This window comes from Octopus sinensis, linkage group LG7, assembly GCF_006345805.1.
Source record: "Octopus sinensis linkage group LG7, ASM634580v1, whole genome shotgun sequence".
NCBI lineage: Eukaryota > Metazoa > Mollusca > Cephalopoda > Octopoda > Octopodidae > Octopus > Octopus sinensis.
Genome location: NC_043003.1, coordinates 96,433,871 through 96,457,995, shown reverse-complemented (window position 1 = coordinate 96,457,995; position 24,125 = coordinate 96,433,871). Strand labels below are relative to the sequence as shown.

Below are 24,125 nucleotides of genomic sequence, written 5' to 3'. Positions count from 1 at the left end.
TTTGGTTGGCCCAATGCTATAGCAAAAGATACTTGCCCAACATGCTGCACAGTAGGACTGAACCCAAAACCATGTGGTTCAGAAGCAAGCTTCTTACCACACAGCCACGCCTGAACCTTGTTATTTAAGTACATTTAATAATTGTTTAATTTAGAGTGTGTTGACCGAAGTGACCACCCCTGGTGGGAAATGCTTTGGAAGAAAAGGTTCTGCAAAATCAATATTGTACCTGTGTTAGCCATGTAATTTGTGAAAAACAGTAAACTGAAATAAATGTTTGATAATAATTATATTTGCATAGTGGATTGGGTTAGAGTAAAGGTTAAAGACCCCTTCAGTCATGAAGGACCATGGGATTGCACCTAGAAGGTTACCCTCTGAGGCATATGTCCAGGCAAGATTGTTTATGGAAGACCAGCAGTTGCCCATGAGTGGTACACCAAAAGAGCTCTTTGTTGCTAATTAAAAGAACTCGAGTTGAGATTACATGAATCAAGCATAAGAAAAATGAATCAGACTTTTGACCAATTTTAATTTTATTGCTCTATTTAAAATATGAAATAAAATGTAATTTTTTTCACGCGTATAAAGTCAATGTGTACAAATTATGTACAACCAGATATTAAACGACTTAAAATATTATTTGATTAATTATCTCAAGTATTATTTATGATATTTTAATGAAACATGAACATTTTTTTTCACTGGCTTCTTTCGTAAGCCAAAATTCTGATTTTCTTTTTTTTTTTTTTTCTTTTTCTTCTCTGGGATTATATCTGTTCCAGAATAGTTTACGATTCTGCTCACGACGCTTTCACTTTATTAAGAAATGGAAACTAAATTTAAACCCAAGGGAAATAAACACTAAGAAAAGTATGAGTTGTCTGTCCTTGAGTATATTCGCGCTTCCTGTATGTCACAACACCATTTTCCACGAATATCTACATCGATACTTTAGGGAACTGAATTTATGAACAGTTTTTGATTATTTTTGTTGATTATGAATCCCGAAAAATGTTTGGGTCGGTCTGCAACAGTGGTGCTTCGAGAGGGAACCTATCATGGCATTATAAGTCGTTTAGACAGTGTTAGTCGGCGAATAACTCTTCGAGATGGTAAGATTTTCTGATTCTTTGCTCTTCTTTCGTCTGGGAATATTTTGGATATTTTGCTTAAGCATACGATTAAAGTAGAAATTTATATTTTCTCAAGCATCATTTGAATGTTATTTTCTTTTATTTTGATTTAGTTTTAGTTATTTTCTAACCGGAAGCTTTAGATTTATATCAGTTAAAATGCTTTGCAATATTTAGTTTCGATTTATTACGCTTCGTAGTAAGATACCACCGAGGTCTAGCATTAGTCGATATAATTGAAATAAACATTCTCTGAGGCCGTGTGACTATATTGGAACACAAAATTATATGTTATTTCTATTTTAACGCTGAAATACCCGCAAAACATGGACACATCGCAATGTATGTGTAACACGTGTGATACGACAGAGTTGTGACAAGTAGATAATTTACGGATGTAGTGAAATATTTGATAAATGATCGTATATATGTATTACAGATTTTCTGCACTGGCAGTCTTACTTAGTGGAACTTGTACGTTCTACTCCTTAAATACTTAGATCCATGCAATAATTTATTGGCATTAAGTTGGGAAAGGCTTTAATCTTAAGCTCTTCCGTCCCGGATCTGGAATATAGGTCGTCGACGACTTTCCTAGGTAGGAGTGTTGACCCCACGCAATCCCATTTTTATTTTTAGGAAGTGATGGTCCATATTTGTCTGGCCTCTATCCTTTGACCTGTCCAACATGAGAGACCCTACCTGGAGCTTAGGCTCCGCTTGCATTGCTTTCTGGATCATTAAAGTACAGAAGTCACCATACCTCAACAAGGACTGGACATTGTGGACTTGATAATGGCGAATCTGACAGGTTAAACAAAAGAATTATAAGTGCACAATCCGAAAACAATAGAATTGGACGTGAAGACTGAGGTTTCGATCCTTGGTCATGAATCTCCTGTATATCTCCTACAAGTGCTTGTGACTGGTGTTTTGAGTTACTGGTCCCTTGGTTGGTTGTCTGTTACCTTATTGTTGCACTATTTTGTGCCCTCAAGGAGCAAAATAGTTGTTATGAACTTCTTTCTGGCGGGATGAGTCAGTTGAGGCCCATGATTGAAGCCAGAATTTCATTCTCAATCTTACACATAGGATCCTGAAGCTACTAATAGCAATTTGTGTAATGTTCATTCAAAGGTAAAACTTTTAGAAACAATAACTATAATTTATGCATTTTCGTTTCTTTTTCAGTATGTGACCCTGTTAGTGGCAGAAAATATCCTGGACCTCGCCATTTCTATGTTGTAGAAATTTTGGAAAGTAAGTTTTTTTGTTTTGTTTTTGTTTTTTTTTTTCATTTCAAACTCAAAAACCATGACTTATTGTTTGCCAGGAATTTATGAAAACAACCAAGATGGCTTGGTAATAAATGTCAGATTATGTAATTAACAAGTGGGGAACCTCAACGCAGTCCCTTGCCCTGTTAGAAACATCAGCCCTCATCATCATCATCATCATTTAACGTCCACTTTCCATGCTAGCATGGGTTGGACGATTTGACTGAGGTCTGGCGAACCAGACTCCAATCTGATCTGGCTGAGTTTCTACAGCTGGATGCCCTTCCTAACGCCAACCACTCTGAGAGTGTAGTGGGTGCTTTTATGTGCCACCGGCACGAGAGCCAGTTTGGTGGTACTGGCAACGGCCACGCCCAAATGGTGCTTTTTATGTGCCACCTCTTCAAATCATATCCCGCTGTTTTGTGAAAAAACACAGTAGACAATGCAATCCTAGACAGAGAAAAGTATAGTATAGTCATGGCTGGGATTACTCAATGAGTCACATAGACTTATAAAGCCGGTTTCCATGGCATAAATATTCTCTACCTGGATGAGACACCATCCATGGCTGGGATGCCTTTGTAAATATGTTCACTCAAGGCTGACATGGCCTAAATGGCAACAGTATTGAGGTTGTGACTCAGCTTTAGATTTGATGTTAGTTGCATATAGTACTTGACTAGATACAAGGTCAAGTTTCATTAAGAGAGTAAACTTCTTTACACTACAAGCATGCCTGCACCTGGGACCCAACAGCATTTTCAGGTTCAGTACAACTACATTGTTTCAGGCCACGCAATGACACCTTGGGCAAGTGTCTTCTACTATAACTCCAGACCAAGCGAAGTTTGGTTAACATATATATATATATATATATATATATATATATATATATATGTATATATATATATATAATATATATATATATACTTTTTGCTTATTTCAGTCATTAGACTGTAGCCATGCTGGGACACCACCTTGAATTTTTAGTCAAATGAATCAACCCCAGTACTTTTTTGCTATGCCTGATACTTGTTCTATCTGTCCTTTTTTGCTGAACTGCTAAGTTACAGGGATGTAAACATACTCACGTCAGTTGTCAAGCAGTGGTGTGGGACAAACACTGACACAAAGACACGCACATACATATGACAGGCTTCTTCCAGTTTCTGTCTACCAAAACCACTCACAAGGCCTTAGTAGAAGATACTTCCCAAGCAGTGCGACTGAACCTGGAACCATATGTTTGGGAAGCAAGCTTCTTACCACACAGCCACACCTGTGCCTATATATATATATATATATAAATATACACCGTGCAGGTGGCACGTAAAAAGTACCATCCGATCGTGGCTGTTGCCAGCCTCGCCTGGCCCCCGTGCCGGTGGCATGTAAAAAGCACCATCTGATCGTGGCCGTTTGCCAGCCTCGTCTGGCACCTGAGTGGTTGGCGTTAGGAAGGGCATCCAGCTGTAGAAACATTGCCAGATCAGACTGGGCCTAGTGCAGCCTTCTGGCTTCCCAGACCCCAGTTGAACTGTCCAACCCATGCTAGCATGGAAAGCAGACGCTAAACGATGATGATGATGATTTGAATGAGGAAGGACTTTGTAATGTTCCTCCAGTTAATAGAATGTCTTAGAAACCTACATTGTTTGTTCACCTCTGAACTTCTTGTGTACAGGTTGTGTCAGAACATGTTTTCTTGTTACATTGTTCCCAAGTGTAATGACTGCAACCAGGAGTAAAGATATATGTGGAGTGAGTGAGTTAAATGTCTCAATGATAAAAACTAGGGTTTTGTTTCCATTTTATAGCCCTCATATACTTGAGGACATTGCTTTAAAACCAAGATATTTTCTCACATTTATCAAACAGGTTTCATATTACATCTGGATTAACTTGTATATCTTTTTCAGTGAAATTTGATGTTGATAATGAATATCCTGAAGAAGATGCAACACAGAGTGACATGTGAGATACTTTCTGTTTCATTTTTGTTTCGCTGCTGTCTGGTAAAATTATGTTTAATAGAGAGCTTCAGTTGTGTTCCTTTTGTATCTCCAGTTTTCTGGTTGAGTCCGTTTTTGTCTGGCATGAAACTGTCACTACCTGAGATTTTAATCATTCTAGAACATAAAAGAAAATAAAGTAAATGCACTTCACATTATTTAGTTCATAATTAAGCACTGTACATCAGTGTGCGAAGGCACATGGCTTAGTGATTAGAGCGTTGGGCTCAATCATGAGGTAGTGAGTTCATTTCCTGGACCGGGTTGTGTGTTGTGTTCTTGAGCAAGACACTTTATTTCATGTTGCACCAGTTCATTCTGTTGTAGATATGAGTTGTGATATCACTGGTGCCAAGCTGTGCTTTTCCCTTGGATTACATCAGTGGCATGGAGAGAGAAGGCTGATATGCATCGGTGGCTGTTGGTCTTCCATTAAACAACCTTGTCTGAACTTGTCCCTGGAGGGTAACTTTTATATTAGTGTACAGCATTGTCTTAGAATAACTGACAGCTTGGTATGTCCAAGAATCTTTATGTGTGGCTGTCTTCTAAATATTTAATCAAATTGTTGTCTGTCTTAGTCTGCTCAAGCAAAGCTATGAAGTCTACTCATCATCAATAATGTCTTGTGTAATATAGGCCAGTTATTCGTGTAAATGGAAGCCTGCAGTTAATAGCATGACTGTTAAAAACTTTCAGAGTAGATAATTGTGTTTAATTACATTTGCATCTATGAATCTATGAAAATCACTCACTTGAGCAGTGCTGTTGTAGCCACTTATATCAGCAATTCATCTACCTTTGATGACATGTAAAATAAGTGATTCCTTACTTGAAAAATAGGCATGGGTTAGCAACAGGATGGGCATCCATCTGTAAATGATGCTTCAATATAAATATGTAAATCATACTAGCACAGAAAAGTGGTTTTAAAAATGAACAAATAGTTGATGGAAGTCATCTCAAATACTTAAGATGCTGGGCTGCATGTAGACCATAATGAGTGATGATATGGTGAATGACAGAGTTGCTCACTCTAAATCAGCATAGAAAAGTGAATGCTTTAACCCTTTCATTACTATATTTCTAAGTAAAACACAACCCCTTAAGTTTTTCAATTAAATTCTAAAATAATCATGAATTTAGACTGGTTTCATTAAACTTTTTTATTTATCAACATATTAATGTGATTTTTGGAACACAGTTGAAGAAAAGGTTCATAATTCTATTGCATAACTTTTGTCTCAGAGTGACTCTAATTACAGGTAAATACAGGTAACCACAAGCTATCTTTTTTCTTAGTTTGTTTACTTTCTGTGTAATGCTTTGTTTTCACAGTGATTGCTTCAAACAATCTTATATTTGCTTGATTTCTCCATATCTTCTGTTGAAATGCCCTCAAATTCAGAATTGCTGCTTGGTAGCATGAAACTGCTATCCATTGTAAAATTTGAAAAAAAAAATCACCAAAGCAAAAATGTGGAGAAAAATTTCCCAAAATTCACAGAGCTCAGATATCACATCAAACACTGTTGGATACTGTAACTCATCTATTTACAAAGTGAAATCACGTGTTTTTCACGAATGTACCAATGAGATTTGTGCTGAAATTCACATTTAAATATCAATGGGTTCACCTGGCCAGCTTTGGCCGGGTTGATCGTTTGAACCAAAAAGTTTTCTAGCTGGCTGGAGCCGGGCTGGTAATGAAAGGGTTAAGCAATCATGAAATTGTAAAGTGTAGATGGTATTAAAGATGTGTTTGAATGCATTTAAATGTAAACAGTAAACATGCATTAATTTGAGGAAATACTGTGTATTTTCATTGTTTTATTTTCACTAAAAATATATCATTATCATCATCATCATCGTTTAACGTCCGCTCTCCATGCTAGCATGGGTTGGAGGATTTTGACTGAGGGCTGGCGAACCAGATGGCTGCACCAGGCTCCAATCTTGATTTGGCAGAGTTTCTACAGCTGGATGCCCTTCCTAATGCCACATATCTTAATGATATTTTTGTATATAACTTCTACCAGTGTGAAAAGAAAATTGCTCTTAAAAACAATGATATTAATGAAGAAAGTTCTTCATCTTCATTGCAAGGATTATACTGTCCAGAACTAAGTCACTTATTACCATCGTACACACACACACTAAATTTGTGGTTTTGTGTCTATATTAGAAATAAATAGTCAAACGGTAGTAAAAGAATTGGTAGAGCACCAACTAAAATAACCATCAGTCTTTTTAGCATCATCTCCTCTTAATGTTTTCTTCATTTTGCATTGATGTTAGAAACATTCTCATTAGTGCTCTACTTTCCTTGTAATTGCTGAAAAGTAAATATAGTTAAGGACACCACCATTAATGTAACTCTGACAATAGGTATACAATAGGCAATAGGTATTACTAATATTTCCAGAAACTTTATATTAAATTGGCCTCACAAAATGTGTTCCTTTACACTTCCAAAAACTAAGTCCCATTGCTGTTCACACTTTGCAGGGCCAGCTTCAGTTATGAGGAAGATGAACCTAATGAATTTGATACAGGTAAGTTAATATTGATTTCATTGGGCCTGTTGATGATAAAAGACTATAACTTATTGGGTTGTAGGGACACCACACAAGACTGTCTTTTCCTATGTCTTAAGATAAGTCAGTCAAAACGAGCCTATTTTTACCAGTTTTCACCTTTGTGCATTCATAAAACATTAACATGTTGGTATTTCCGTTGATTTTAGTGGTGATGGGTGGGTAAGGATGCTGCAAGTTTTAGTAATTTTGTCTGGATTTTGTTGTGTTATGATGGAATAACAACTTTCAGCTGCAACTTACTGTGTCTAATTACATTCAAACATCCAAGACCAAATTTTCCTATGATGGAATGTAACTGGTTGATTTTATCCTTGTATGTTACTGATATTTATTTTATTGAAATTAAAAAGATTAAAAGCAAAGCATTTGTTTTATGTATTGAAATTAAAATTATATAAACTATGTAATGGCGGTGCCCCAGCATGGCCACAGCTCGTGAGCTGAAACTAGATAAAAAAAAAATTTAAATAAAAATAAATACATTTAGATAAGTCTGTTAATTCATTTCTCTCTAAAACCTTTAACATTTAAACTGGTCATACCCAGACCAAATATTCTACCTGTTTTACATTCCACTAGCCAGATCCAGCCTCTCACACCTACCCTACAATATCATTCTAAAAATTAACACATTGAAATCTCGAAGTTCTGCAATAATGCATGATTTTTTCAAAATAACGTGAATGAATAACCTCTACATTTCACAGAATAATCTAAACGATAAAGGGTCAATAGTATATTTTGGGTCAGTTTAAAACCCTACATTTTTAGATTGATAGAAAGCAGAAACATGGATGTTTTTCAACTTTTTCTCTTGGCCATCAGTGGTATATGTAACTTCTGTCACGTCATGTATTGAATTCCTCAGGACCATAGCTTCTTTGCAGCACTCACAAGCACCAGAGAAATTATGAGAAAGTAACAGAAACTGAATGTACTCTATAGTTAAATCCATGTTGTTTAAATATATCTAATCTAAGTTTTTTTATAGTATAATAAAACTACAAGGTAGTGCTGTTGGTAGGAGAGGCTAGGAAAGTAAAATTGTTACTGAATGAATTAAGAGAAGTTAAAAGATGGTAAGAAAAAACAAAAAGAAAAAGGTGAAGCAGTGAAAAATTTTCTTTTTAAGAAATCTCAAAAATCACTTTTTAAAATGAAAAAAATTCAAACAAAAACCTTTGAAATACACCAGCACATTATCTAAATTGTTGTCATAGAAAAAAGTTATATATTACAGTGCTTGTAAAATTATTCTCTTTGCTATTTATTTCTGTTCTGTTGACTAATTTAGACGAAAAAAGTGAGGAAGATGAGATGACACAAACTGAAAAGAACCATTCAAACAAAGACCTGGCAAAATCATGTGATAAATTCACTATCGTAGAAAGCAAAAATCTCAAAGCTACTGTAAGTTAATCACTTTTTTGTCTCAGATGTTTTTATAATACCAATATTCAAATTCTGACTGTGTGTTCCATGATTTTAGATGATGCACTGGTTGTGACAAAATGTTTTAACAATGTACTCATAAAGACCAGCTCTTTTGCTTACAGTAAACTCTAGTGCGTTTCTGAGCCTTGGACCGTTCAAAAAAGAATTTTGTTCTTTATTATACAAACACATTAAAGGCATGCATGTAACAGAAAGACATTAAAAAAAAGCACACACACACACATAACTGCAGTACATGCATTACATATATCCAAGTCTTAAGATGCATAGAGAAAACATTCAGATCAAACACATGCATGTGCATATGCATATACACATACATGCTTTTACTAGCACAATGAGTGAGTGAAGAAAAAAAAAAAACTTAATTTGTTCACTGATTATATTGTAGCACTCCGTCGGTTACGACGAGGGCTCCAGTTGATCTGATCAATGGAACAGCCTGCTCGGGAAATTAAGGTGCAAGTGGCTGAGCAATGCACAGACACGTGTGCCCTTAATGTAGTTCTTGGGAAGATTCCTCATGACACAGTATTTGGCAAGGCTGGCCCTTTGAAATACAGGTATAACAGAAACAGGAAGAAAGAGTGACAGAAACTTGTGGTAAAAGAGTACAGCAGGGCTTGCAAGCACCCCGTGCTGCACCCCTACTGCTGCTACTGCTACTACAACTCACCATTACTACTACCACAACTATTACTGCTACTGGCTGAAATCCTCTAATTTATATATTTGTTTTACTCTTTACAGTTAGATTTCATTCAAAGAGAACACTCAATTGGTTTGAATATAGAGAGCTCAGGAGAAGGTCGATTTGGGACAATTGTCTGGGTTACGGTAAGTCTTAACATACAATTATTTTATTGCCCTATTCCATAAGAGCTGTAGAGTGATCACAACAGTAGTTTTTTTTCCTCTATTCATTTCATGATATTCCCATGTATCCCTTTCATTTAAAGCTGATTAAAAATGTACCAAGCATTTACTAGATTGAATTCAGTCAACTGTTCCCCTCACCTGTAAAGCTGTAGTACTGTACCAATGTAAGAAATTTTATTACTTGGGACAGTTCCTGACAAATTGCATGCATGCATTTATTGCAACACAGCCTTGTCACCAGTAAAAAGGTAATTCGATTGAATTCGATTCCCAGACTGGGCTGTTTGTTGTGTTCTTGAACAAGACACTTTATTTCATGTTGCTCCAGTTCACTCAGTTGTAGAAATGAGTTACGATGTCACTAGTGCCAAGCTGTATCAGTCTCTGCCTTTCCCTTGGAGAAGGAAATCTAGTGTGTATGAGTGACTGTTGGTCTTCCATGAACAACCTTACTTGGACTTGTGCTTTGGGGGGTAACTTTCTAGGTGCAATCCCATGGTCATTCATGACTGAAGGAAGCCTTTTTTTTTTTTTTTTACCTTTTATTTGATTGAAACCATGTTAGTTGGAAATATGTGAAGCATGGCGATTAAATGTTGGAGTCATCTATTTTCAAATTATTATCATAATAGATCTTCAGTTGTTGCAGTATTTTCCAAATAGACTTATTTTTATGCTTTATGCTGTGTGGATCACATATTTTGATAAGAAGGATTGTCAAAGAAAATATTATGAACCATTTTTTAAAACCATACTGCTATATCTGAAACCTCAGCAAGACTGTCTTAGTATGTTTACTACCATATTTTCTGGCGTGCGGGTCAAATTTATTGACCAAAATTTACAGCCAAAAATAGGTAAGTAAACTTATGCAAGACAACTTTGGAGCACCAAAATTTCCATGTGAAATGCAGCAGGATTTTGGAAAGATAATGATAATGTTTAACTGTTTACTCTATATAATATACTGACTTCTGGTATTCATCTTATCAATGTTTAATTTATTTTTTTATTTTATTTTCTTTTACAGATAGCAGTGAAATCACACGTCTATATTTTTGACTTTAGAACTTTGGAGAAGAAAATTTTCAGTCTTGGACTGAAAGCCATTTTAGAGGACTTGACTATAACTAAAGTTAGTCATTTTTATTTATGAGAAAGAATAATTACTTTGTATTATTAAAGTTCTGTTCATTATAAGGAGTGTGAGTTTGGTTGTTACTAGAGATTAGAACTGGATACATTACAATATTTCTTTTCATCTCTCAGTTCTGCACTTAAATCCTGTTTAGGGTTCATGCACAATGTAGTTATCATAATAGAGAATGTTAATAGAACCTAGTTTTAACGTTATGCGGCTCAACAGAGTAAGAGCTTGTTTAGTAACCAGTTGGTCAGGACTTGAAACCTTACTGCTACATGTGTTGCATATTCCCCATTGAGCATAGCACAAAACTGTTTAGTTAAAAATAAAACACAAAGTGAATTTTGAGAACCAGAGAGTTCATGAGATACATAATAACACTTTCTTTGGCTTGTCAATTTGACAAGCAGATTCTGTTTACAAATGGTAGGATAGATGTAGAAATGATGCTCTAAGTATAAAGAAATGTCAGAATTTGTAAAATCTACCCCACTTATGTTAACACTGACCAATGACATAAAGCAATTCACTGAAAGCAGTCCCTTTAGTGAATGCTGTCCAAGAGGTATCCAACACAATAGAACACATCACAGGAACAGTTTTATTCGATCTTGTTCAATAACTTAGTATTCTTTATTTGGGTCTGTACTTTTTACTTTTTATCTTCAGTTGACCATCTAAATCATTATTGTTCTCCTCCTCATCATCATCATGAAGAACACCATCATTATCACTTGTCTTGTCTTTTTCATCCTCACCATTATAATTCTAAATATTATCACCATCATCACACCTGTTGAGGTAGATTAAATATTATTAGGAATAACTTTACATTAAGGAATGAATAGTCCCAGCAGACAAAATGGAAAAGGTGTTGCCCCAGAATATGATGGAGATGCGCCGAAACAGCCACTCTGACACACAGGGCTCACCTTTGTAGACAGTAGTTTCTGCCCTGATAGTGGTGAGCAGGGATATGTTCTGCGGGCTGAGAACACTGGAGGTCTCCACTGCCACAGACTCAGACTCAACTATAAACATGTCACTAAAAGCTGTGTATTTTATTGTTATTGTTTTTTTTTTCATATTTTATAAACAAAAATTAAAGAGGTATTTTGTATTGTGTCTTTCTGTTTCAGTTTATCCATGATTGCCGTTTTATATCAGATCTTCTCTACAACAAATATAATGTGCAATTAGCAAATGTTTTTGATACACAGGTAAGTATTTTTCAAATGTAATTTAAAAAAAATTTAATGAGTTTTCTATTTTTTTAAAACTCATACAAACAGTACTCCTTGATATTGTTCTGCTTACTACTGGTACTTCACTCTCCCCCCTCTCTTAAATAGTACATTTATCTCCTCTTCCTGTGCCTCCTATCTTTATTAACTCTCCATCTATCTCTACCACTACAATTGAAACTTCCTATCTCAAAAATTTCCCTACTTTATTGTGAGGTAATATCATCTTGTTCTATCTATCCGCTCAGTCGAAGTCGACTCTCGGTTACTCCATGGATCAGTGTCCTCCAGTCAGTTCTATCCTGGGCTGCTTCTTTCAGACTGGCTATGTCCATTCCGGTATCACTCTTGATGGTGTCAAGCCAGCGAGTTCTTGGTCGACCTCTTCCTCTTTTGCCACTGACAAGGCCTTTAGATGGTTACCCAACATATGAGGAAGAATATTGGGAATATGGGAATATATTTTTACCACTGGGTAATATCAGATAGTTTCCAACCCATCCCAGCATGGAAAACAGACGTTAAAGGATGATGGTGATATTACAAAAGTCTGGTCTGCCTGTCACCCAAACTGCAGTTTCCCCACCCCCATCTCTGTGCATCACATCTCCAAATTTTCCATGTTTAAGTATTCCTTGCAAAATAACCTAGCTCCCTGAACCATACATATATCAGTTTGCCTTGAAATGGAAAATCGGCACAATTCACTTTAGTCAGATCAAATTATTGATGACCAAAATTCATTGTCTTTGTTGCAGGTTTATGCTTTCATTGCCAATTTTCTAATGAAATGCATTGCCTTTGTTTCAATTAATTTTGAAAATTTATGAAGAATTTAGTTGTCATTATTTAGCTGGTGTTGGAAACATTAATTTAACATGATAGAAAGTTTTAATTTAAATCACTTTAACCCTTTAACATTCAGATTTCTTTGTCGAACATAAAGAGTAAATCATCATCATCATCATCATTTAGCGTCCACTTTCCATGCTAGCATGGGTTGGACGGTCCAACTGGGGTCTGGGAAGCCAGAAGGCTGCACCAGGCCCAGTCTGATCTGGCAAGGTTTCTACGGCTGGATGCCCTTCCTAGCACCAACTACTCCGTGAGTGTAGTGGGTGCTTTATACGTGCCAGACAAGGCTGGCAAACGGCCATGATCAGATGGTGCTTTTTACGTGCCACCGGCACAGGGGCCAGGCGAGGCTTCCCTCTTTAATCATGAATTTCCATGGGATTGTGCCTAGAAAGTTACCCTCTGAAGCACCAGTCCAGGCTAAGTTGTTTATGGAAGACCAGCAACTGCCCATGCATACCAACCACCTTCTCTCTCCACACCACTGGGGTTGACATATTTGACTCATCCCCCTACCCTGAAATTGCTGGCCTTGTGCCAAAATTTGAAATCAATAATAATAACAATAGATTTTATATGAGTGTGACTGCCGTGATTTTTAAGTTAGACTTTTAATTTGAGAATAGAAGTATTATATTTTTATGTTATTCCTGCTAAATTTTTCAGGTTGCTGATGTGTTTGTTCATCGTATATGGCATGGGTGTGGTCATCGAGATACGTGGCCAAAACATGTCCAGAACCTGGCTGCTTGTTTATATGGTCACTTGGAACTAAGCACAGAACAGATATCTTGCATCCGAATCAGGCAAAACAGATCAAAAGTAAGTTAGCTACTCTGGTGATATTCTTTTTAACTGCTTTGCTAAAGTTGATAATGGTGAGTTCATCGTCATTATCATCATTTAATGTCCTTTCCCATGCTGGCATAGGGTAGGCGGTTTGACTGGAGCTGGTAAGCTAGACATCTGCACCAAATTCCAGACGTCTGTTTTGGCTTGGTTGTTACAGCTGGATGCCCTTCCTGACATCAACCACTTTACAGAGTGTACTGGGTGTTTTTTACACGTTACCAGCAAGAGTGCCCTTACACATCAATCACACAGGTGTCTTTTATGTGGTTGAACTATATGAAAGGATCTTTAAGTTAGTTCTTTTTTGTACACAGTTCACATATTTCACATTAATAAAATTAAGAATTTGTTTTCTTCATAAACCAAACTAGAGATGTAGGACAACATTTACAATTCAAATTAGCTTCAATATTTTTTAAAAAATAAATAAAATTGTTATTTAAATTGATAGTAAAAAAAATAGAATATCAGATTGTTGTAAAATTTTAGTTCAGATCTCACTGGAGTTGTCTTTCATTTCTCTGAATTTAATAAAATAAATACCAACTTATTGATCTTGAATTCAGTATTTAATTTTATGTGTTTCATTCCTTCTGTATGTCAGAAATTGGTATCAACTTACCAGGAAATATTAGCTGTAATAGGCTGACCTACATTCTATTTGTATGGGAGATTTCTCTCTCTTCTACTTAATCCTTTAGCATTCAAGCTGGCTATATCCAGCCCTGATATTCTACCTGTTTTATGTTCACACTGACCAGATCCAGCCTCTCATGCCTTTCTAAAAATAAACAATCACATCATCAAAATCTTGAAGCTATGAGATAATGCATGGTTAATTCAAAGCAATTTAAATATATATAAGCATTACATTTGACAAAGTAATCTGAATGCTAAAAGGTTAAATCTAAATCAGAGCACCAACCTTCAGTTTTAGGACTTACATTAAAGTTATAAACTTAGCTTGATTCAATTGACAATGTTATCACCCACTTTAAAATCAACATTGAACTAAGTCAACAAAATTTTTCTGTTCCTACTAATTTCTTATTCTTTATGATTTGATCAGCAAGAAGAAGATTTTTGGACTCAACATCCACTTTCTGCCTCACTAGCAGAACGTCTGTATTCAAGTGTTGTCTACATAGAAGAACTAGGACATTTATTAATGAACAAAATGATGGTTGAATATTTGGCATGTGTAGATATTTACCTTGGGACTACGAGGGACTTGAATGATTCTGAAGCTCTCTGGACATTGGTGAGTAGTTTTAGACCTATCTTTTTTTTTACAGTTGTCATATATACTACTTACTTGTACTTGTGGCGACATCCACCCTGGGTGGGTTGAGTCGGCTTCTTCTACCACCCTCGAGGTATCTCGAACCATCGCAGCCCACACACGACGGTTCCATCGGCGCAGGCCGACCACCCGCGGTCCCGTGAGCACAGAGAGGTCCTCCTTGATCGTCATAACCCAGGTCTTCAGCTGCCTGCTTGCGCTTTTCTGCCAGTTGGGAAGTGGAGTTGGGAGAAGGACATCCCGGCTCAGTTCACCCACTGTAGGCGTCCAGTGGGTGAACTGAGTTGTCATATATGCAGCGTATGATAAAAGAGATGCTTTTGTAGCTTTGAATAGGTGGTTAAGTCATTGCTAAAGGTTTTATCCTCAGTTTGTTTGTCAGTATTATTGAGCACATTCTTTTTCAGGCTGTTCTTTACATCCAGTAACAAGGAATAGGTAAATAAGTAAAATGGGTCTACAGGGAATGAAACCTGTATCACTGATTTGGTTCATTATGATGATGATGATAATATATGATATATATTATTAACATCCACTTTTTCATGCTTCCATTAGTTGGATGGAATTTGTTGAACCAGATTTCCTACAATCATCTGTCCTTTGTTTTGTCTTCTCTCGCCTGTTTCCAAGTAAGATATTATTTTCTCATGAATGGCATCTTGGGCAAGTGTCTTCTACTACAACCTCTTCCCAACCAAAGCTTTGTGAAAGGATTTGGTAGACGGAAACTGAAAGAAGCCCATCATGTGTGTCTATATATATATATAATTGTTGTTTTATTGTATTTTTGTATTTATAGTCTGTTTTTCCGTCCTTGTTTCGTATACATTCGATGCTTTTTTCCCAAGGAATCTAATGCTCTTAGCTTAGTTTTTCCTTGGGGCTGGCCAGATTGGAGCAATCTCAAGATTAATTAGCGGAAATTGTGAGGATGATCTGGTTCTTGACTGAAGATTTGTTTGACTAATACCCTTCAAGGTGGTGCTCTAGCATGGCTGTAATCTAATGACTGATACAAGTAAAAGACTAAAGAACAGATGGACATGTTTTCTTGGAAGATTGAAAACAAATGACACTGTTTGTAGTATGGAAACATTTACAAATAGTACATAATGTCATAGCAAGGAACCACACATAAAAGCACCCAGTATACTCTGCAAAGTGGTTGGCATTAGGAAGGGCATTCAGTTGTAGAAACCAAGCCAAAACAGCTCTTCAGCTGACCAATGATGATGACGATGATGATAATGCACATCGTTCAGTAAATTCCAAAAATAACACACTATTCTATCTTGCCCAGAAAGGATGTTGCTTAGCAGAAATTTGTTTCAGGGTTTATTTTTTGGGTTTTTTTTTTTGCAACCCTGACTGGCCAAGATTGTATTCCTATCTCATAATAGAGAAGTGATGTGCTTCTGCCCAGCACTTCTGACAAGGTGCCTATATCGCTAAGAGGTGTGAAACCAATGGTAACTCCCTGACTGGCCATAACAACTACACTATGTGTGTGTGTGTATGTATATATGTTATAGATAGATAGACATATACCTGACATATATTTCATGTGTATATTGACCCCCGAAAGGAGTCAATAAAATAAATTATAAGTTAGGATCAGTGGTGTCAACTTAGCTCCTCACCTCAAATTTGCTGGCCCTGTTCAGAAATCAATTAGTCTACTGAATTCATCTTCACTATCACTCATGTACAGTGATTGATGGTATTGACATATCCCTTCCCCTTAAAATTACTGATCTTGTTCTAAATCAGATATCAAATAGGCTTAAAAGGCCCAATTAGTTTATGGGATTCACTTTTATTATTATGTTGATTTAATAAATAAGCTGATTTGACTATTATTTCCCTGCCTCATATATCATTTTTTTTTTTTTTCCAGAATAAAAGAGAGTATTTGCCGAAATCTTTTTCTGATCTACATAAATTTACTCATGTTATCAAAGAAAGTTTCAAAAATAAGGAAAATAGACCAGTTTATTTTAGACAACCCAAAAGTTGTTCTTGTAATTCTCCAACTTCAAATAAAAAAACCTTGCAGTCTTCTGAAAATTTTGTAAATGTTAAGGATACGAAGTGTCAGAAAGCCTCCAAGGTGTTTCCTTCACATCATAATAAAGTCTGTAAAAATGGTGAAAAATCTTCTTCATGTAAAAAATTGGCAGACAGCAAAGGTCATTCAACACTTAAACACTTTTTAAATGATAAAGAATCATTAAAAGATTGTGAAGACTTCTTAAGCAAGAAAGAGCGTCCATATCAGAAAGATTTTGAATATGTTAAAGAGCAGTCTTCACATAAACATTTTGAAAATATCAAAAGAACATCTGTGCAGGAGACCTTGTGTGGTAAAGAATGCTGCACATGTTTTAAAGACTTCTCAAAAAACAAAGAACTTTCTTCATATAAAGAATATGAGGATTGTCAACAGCCTTCTGCACAATGTAATTCATTTTCCTCAACAATGTTCAAAGATCACAAAGAAACAAGGCATCAGTCTGCTCACCTTAAAGACTACCTTAAGGACAAAGAATCACCATCTCATAAAAATTACATGAACACTCCAGATCCTTCACTTCATTCCAAACGATTCATAAAGAACAAAGCAATTTCAACATCTAAAAATTTCACAGAGGAATCATCAGATAAGGAATTATCAGATAGTAGCTCGGACAGTAAAAACACACCAGTCAGAAACATGGACTTCACTAGTCTTAAGAGTAAGTATGTTACAACTAAATTTTAGTTTAACCTTCTATCTGATTAAAATGTTGGCTTTCACATTTATGAATGCTTGAGAATTCATTACATATTCTATGGGTAACAGGTACATTGATTTGTTCACATACAGTGATGAAATAATTAAACTAAGAAGACATTTTAACATACTGAGTAAAGTGATGAATATTCTGTCACTTAAGGTAGCATGTCAATAGAACTGGGTACCTTAAGTCTTAACTAAGAAAGCAGCCTTTATGGCAACTAAATTTGACTTGGGAAAATTTTTTAGATTGTGGAAGCTTGCAGTGTATATGACCATTGCAGAGTGTACATTTTCTGGCACTCTGTTGATTATGACATTGTGGGTTCCAGTTGATCCAATCAACAGAACAGCCTGCTCACGAAATCAAAGTGCAAGTGGTTGAGCATTCCACAGACATGCATACTCTTATTATAGTTCCTAGGGAGATTCAGTGACACAAAATGTGACAAGGCTGATCCTTTGAAATACAAGTACTACTCATTTGTGCCAGCTGAGTGGATTAGGGCAATGTGAAATAAAGTGTCTTGCTCAAAGACACATCACGTCATTGGGAGTTGAACTCCTGACCTTATGGTTGTGAGCTGAATACCCTACCCACTAAGCCACGTGCTTTAACAAGGGTTAAAGAACTAGTCTGGAGACAGTTGAATTAATGTCACTGATTTTTCAAGCTGTAATTCAGATATACATTAGCATATGTGATGATGAGCTGGCTATGAGCCATTGACTGGATTCTGAATGCAGAATATCTTGAAAAGTCTCAGAAAATATCCTAATATCTAGAGTTGTCAATCTTAGAAGCCATTATTGCGAAAACCAAATAACTAATTTGTATCTGAGATTACAAAATCCCTACAGCATCTGAGAAATGATCTTGATTGATAAGGTAGATGTCTATTTGGTGAAAAAAGTGTGATGAGCTCACTGTGGTGGATACTTGTGGAGGAAGGCCAAGTAAGATATAGTTATGAATACTAGAATTATATTTTGTGACATTGTCTCACAGATGAGACACTTTGCACTAATTACTTTAAGTTTTTAGCATTTAAACCAGCCATATGTAGCCCAAATATTCTATCCATTTTATGTTCTAATTGGTCAGATCTAACCTCTCACACCTATCCTGCAATGTCATTCTAAAAATAAACAATCATTTCATCAGTCTTAAAGCCATAAGACATTCAAAATAACCAGAATAATTAAGCTTAACATTTGACAGCAATCCAAATACTAAAGGGTTAAATCTCTTATGTATTTTTTTTTTCATTGTTTGAACATCATTTAACATCTGCCTTCTTTGCTAGCATGGGTGGGACGGTTTCACAAGAGTTGGCCAGGCAGAAGCCTGTACCAGACTTCTGTGACTGTTTTGGCAGGACTCTTACAACTGGATGTCCTTCTCAAAACCAACCACTCAGCAGAGTGGACTTAGTGCTTTTTACATGGTACAAGCACAGGCGAGGTCAGTTTTGGCAAGGTTTTTACAACTGGACTAGGTGCTTGTAAATGGCACCTTCACTGACAAGATCACCGAGTACTTGCAAGACAAAAAAAAATTTTCAAGAGGAGAGGGGGCATTGGAGGAGGTGATCTTATGTTAGATGATGAAAGGTTATATTGAAACAGAGAGACAGAAACAGGTGTCTTGCTGCAGAGGTAGTACAAGGTTACCCAGCTGGAGAGAGAGAGATCAGGAATGAAGATAGAAACAGGTGCTCTACCACAAAGGAAATACATGGATACCCAACCTGAGGGAAGTGCAGGAGGAGAGAGAGAGTAGGGGACAACAGCATAGAGATGGTGGCAAAATGCCAGGCATACTTACAAGGGATGGGGATCAGAATATAAATGATATGGTTGAGTAAAGGAAGAAAGAGGGCATACCCTTGAGGTTCAAATGCCATAACATAAGTGGTAGGATATTGCAAAGGAAGTGTGATTAAAGAGTGGAGTGAGTGGCGAAAACCTGCATGTATATAGTCTGGAGGCTACCAGGTAGTACTGATACAGTGGAACAGGACCGTGAGGACAGGATTGGTGGGGTGAGAGCTAGGCATAGTGTATGAAGGAGGAAATGTGAGGAAGAGATGTGAAAATGTAAATTGGTTTGTTAGGGTAGGGTGAGTGAAAAGTTTTCTTGTTACATGTGGGTGGAACACACAGGTCGGGGGCTTGTGGATAGCTATGATACAGTGGCACAGGGCCAAGAGGACAGGATTGGGGAGTGGGAGGTAAGCATAGTGCATGAAGCAGAAATGTGAGGAAGAGATGTAGAGACACAGTTTGGTTTGTTGTGGTAGAGTGTGTGAGAAGTTTTCTTGTTGAGTGTGGGTGGAACACAACCCTTCTAGAAATCAGTTTCACTAATGTGGGTGGGTCTTCTCACGAACGAACAATAACCTTCTTTTAATTCTAAATAGATTTTATAATTTAATATTACAAGTCAAGTAAGCATAGTCATTATTGCTTGATATTGCCTGTAAAAAGAAGGATAATGATCTGTATTCACCACAAGGCCTCTACTTACTGCAAGAGCGAGCTAGCTTACCTGAGGAAATTTAGAATTGGACAACACAGCCTAATTGTTGAAGAAGAAGAAAGTTTAAATAGAACAGGGCTGGGGTTTGCCATAGGCTTACAGATATAACAGATGTCAAACTCTGCATTCCAAAGTTGATATTAATCAAGCTAGACACTAATTCACATGGTGCGCAAATATTTAGCTCTAATTATTAGAATTTATTCATTGTATTTTAAAATTAAGCAAAGTTTAGTTTAACCCAAGTGATTACATTCAAAACAGTTTACATTTAAACGAAATTTTAAAAAAAATCTATCACAATTTTTAATGGTACTAATTTTATTTTTTTTATTTTTCATTTTAAGATTCTAAAGAGCCTGAAGAAGAAGATATTTTAGTTGAAGCTGCTCAAAAGATTTTTCAGAGTGACTTCACACCGGGACTAAGAAAGTTTCTAGAGCTATCATCTGATTCTAGGTCCAAATTAAATTGTTGGCGGACTGAGAAGGAAAGCAGTAGCTCAAACATGGAGGATTCCAAATATTCCTCATGTGACGACCATCAGGAAACAGAGAAAGTTAACAATAAACTTGATGTAGACAGTTCTCGTGTAAATTGGTCTTTATACAAAGGGGATGTTCATAATTACAATAATGTGAACTTTTATCCAGCAGGCTGTACCATTCATCCACCAAAAAAGGGAACTAATAGCACAAGTGGTAAAAAGTATAGACGCTCATAGTCAAAATAACAATTCTGCTGAAAACCACCACTGCCCTTGCCACCACCACTCCTTGCTGAGGAGTAAAGAAATATTGAAGAAATTACCAATCAGTTTTATATTTTTGTTGAAATTCCTGCCACAGATCAAGTAACCAATTCTGTCAAAAACACAAACTGTTTTAAAATGTATGATATTTTGTTATATGTATTATTTTATAATTATATTATATTGTAAAGATTTTATACCCAAGCACTTTTGCCAGTTGAACAGGCATTGTTTTATGGTTTAAATACTGTTGAAGGGACATCATCATAATTTGTTTACATTTATACTACAGCTAACAGTTATAAAAATTATACATGCCATCGTGGACAACGAATGTTAAATGATGATGATAACAACAACGACAACAACTACGACTGGTGCTGCTGGTGATTTCCAGAATTTGTCATTTTGTTTTACCATTATATATAAACCTTAACATTAGCTGTGGCTGTGGTTAAAGATAGACTTTTTCTTTTCATATTCTATCCAGCCAATAATAGCTCATTTCAGAACTCAATCAATCAAAAGTCATTGCCTTGAAAGGGCATTAAACTCACTACATGCGGCACAGCTTCCTCCCCTATGTTTTCTACCATCTTGCTCTCGCATTTCTATCCTTCCTTTCACCAAGGGTTTCTGTGTGAATTACCACATATACTAGAAGCAGTGTGTCATGGTTTTCTGTTACGTTAACAAACTACTTACTTTTCAGTCTTTTAACAATCAACAAAAGGGTTTCATTGTTTGCGGTCTTCCTAACGCTGATGTTCTGCATTATTCTGTCATTAGTTTCAGCCAGAGATTGTGGTTGTATTGGGCCCCCCACTATTATGGAATGCAAAGCTTCTTTCTATACAATTATATTTTAAAAGCCATGGTCATTTTCTTACTTTCAACATCTAACCTATCTGTATCTATACAGTACAGCTGAGATTACTGTTGCTCTTTATAAAAATATGTTTTTTGTCATCATCATCATCATCAATATTTTATGTCCATTTTCCATGCTGACCTGGGTTGGATGACTTGACAGGAACTAGCAAGGCCAGGGGCTGCACCAAGTTCCATAGTCTCTTTTGTCTAGGTTTCCATGGCTGGATGTCCTTCCTAATGCCAACCACCCCACAGAGTGTATTGGGTGCTCTTTACGTAGCACTAGCACCCACATCAGTGCTTTAATTTAAAAATTCTTTTTCCAGAGTCTGATTTTGCTAAATCCACTGTAGTTCTTCAATTCTATGTTCCTCTTCATTATGTCTCTTAAACTAATATTCTCAGCAAGACATGTTGTTAGGTCTCTGGATTCTTCATTTTCTACCTTAACCCTTTACCTTTTCCATGTATCATATATGGTACACATTCTGAATCTTTCTTTTCAACCACCCGAGTAACTTGAGACTTATGAAAGGCAAGCTTTATATTACTTGGTGTATGAAACAAGGGCTAACTAAAAGTCTGAAAACAAGTATGGCTATTTAGGACAAGCTTACGAAAATTGCTTGGACACCCAAAGAATTAAAGAAATATCATCAGTAGAATGGAAATTGCTGACTTTTCTACCTCTTACATTAATATTTTCCTTCAAAAATCACAATCATAAATTGTTCAGATTAGTGAAAGTAATGTTTTGTTCCCAGATTTTGTGGTTATTTCTTTGACAATGGCACACCTAGATATAATTAGCTTTATAATTTGAATACATTATATGCTGACAGTTCCCCCTATTTTGTAATGAGGCAAGTTTGCAGAATTGTTGATAACTAGTGAACCATTTCAGATTGGTAAGCACATTCATAGTTATAGATACTTTGTAATTTCTGTTGTGTTGTCAATGAAAGGAAGCACACCTGACTACTGAAAAAGCTGTTTTACTCTTTTACTTGTTTCAGTCATTTGACTGTGGTCATGCTGGAGCACTGCCTTTAGTCGAGCAAATCAACCCCAGGACTTATTCTTTGTAAGCCTAGTACTTATTCTATCGATGTGACTTCAGGTTGGATCATATGACATCAACATACAAAACTCTTGTAACACTACTGTTGTAAAAGAATATCTTCATATATCATTTATGAGCCAAGTCATTGATATCAATCTTAATTTCATTTGGTGATAGGATATCCATAATCATCAGTTGTTGCACATTGGTCTTCTGATCATCTGAACCTTGCCTTGCTTCCAATTTTGATTGAGAATGCCACTTTTATCTTTCTTGTCATCTTCAGGGCATTTTGATCATTGTACACCAAAACTGTTCTGTCATTTTTTTATCATCAATAACATTTTGCTTCCTCTTTGTATTGGACATCCCCACCCTGGTATTGTGCCAGCTGTAGGAACATATCATAAAGAAGCTTCAATATCAAAAGCTATTGTTAAAGCTGTTCTTATGTCCCATCAATGTCGAGGGGTTTTGCTTTCTTCTAGTATGGAAAATCAATCAGTAAATTGAGTAGAAATCTCAATAAATTGGCATCAAAGGATCCAAATTTTTTTTGTAAAGGTTCCTCATTTTTACAGTCTGCATTATTCTTTCATTCTGACTTAAGATGTTGGATAGTGTGGTGGAATCTTAGAAAGTTTTAAACTATCTTTTTAACTCTTTAGCATCAAAACTGGCCTTATCTATTTCAAGTATCAATGGTGCAGGCAGCACTGCAAGTGTCATCTTGATAAATTATTATATCAGTGACATCTAAGTTATTTTACATGGTATGTTAAAATATGATACTTGCTGTTATTGGCAGTAACAGTTGCTGTCCATCTGTCATCGAGTACTTTCTCTTTTGAAAGCTTTAAAGAATTATAAATTAAATATGAGAGGTAGAGCTGATGAAGCAGGTAACTTAGAGTTTTTATTTTTTTTTCCCTCTCAATATGAATATTTCATAGATTATGTCAGTAAGAAGAAGCAAACTTGACTTTAATGAAAAGGCAGCCATGTAAATGGTCTTCATCATGTGATCATCAGGTTGAGTCACATGACTTTGGCATTCAAAACTCATGCAACTCTACTGCTGTAAAAAAAAATTGTTATGGTTAGAAAGTTGTGTCTGAGATAGGTATAAACATAATCCTGTTATTTGGTGCACTACATGAATATGAAGTTTCCAATGATCTCCCAGTAACTAAATGAAGGTAACAGAATATTTTCTTGATTTTTTTTTTCATCCATTCATTGACAATACAGTGTGATTATCAGGAACATATTTATAACTATTTTGTTGAATCTGAAGAGAATACATAAATTTGAACTTAAATTTTATCTATTGTTGTTTGCTTTTTTTAATTTTTTA

The 24,125-nt window shown here is 36.0% G+C and overlaps 1 protein-coding gene across 1 annotated transcript; it reads left to right on the top strand.

Moving 5' to 3' along the window:
* The first annotated feature begins 890 nt into the window (after positions 1-890).
* LOC115213833 lies at positions 891-24,094 on the top strand. The gene is made up of 12 exons (XM_029782732.2): positions 891-1,115; positions 2,328-2,396; positions 4,336-4,390; positions 6,937-6,983; positions 8,323-8,438; positions 9,234-9,320; positions 10,393-10,497; positions 11,646-11,726; positions 13,272-13,427; positions 14,527-14,718; positions 16,661-17,498; positions 20,429-24,094. The coding sequence occupies exons 1-12, from the start codon at positions 1,001-1,003 to the stop codon at positions 20,803-20,805; spliced, it is 2,238 nt and encodes a 745-aa protein (XP_029638592.1). The 5' UTR covers positions 891-1,000; the 3' UTR covers positions 20,806-24,094.
* Positions 24,095-24,125: the final 31 nt, after the last annotated feature.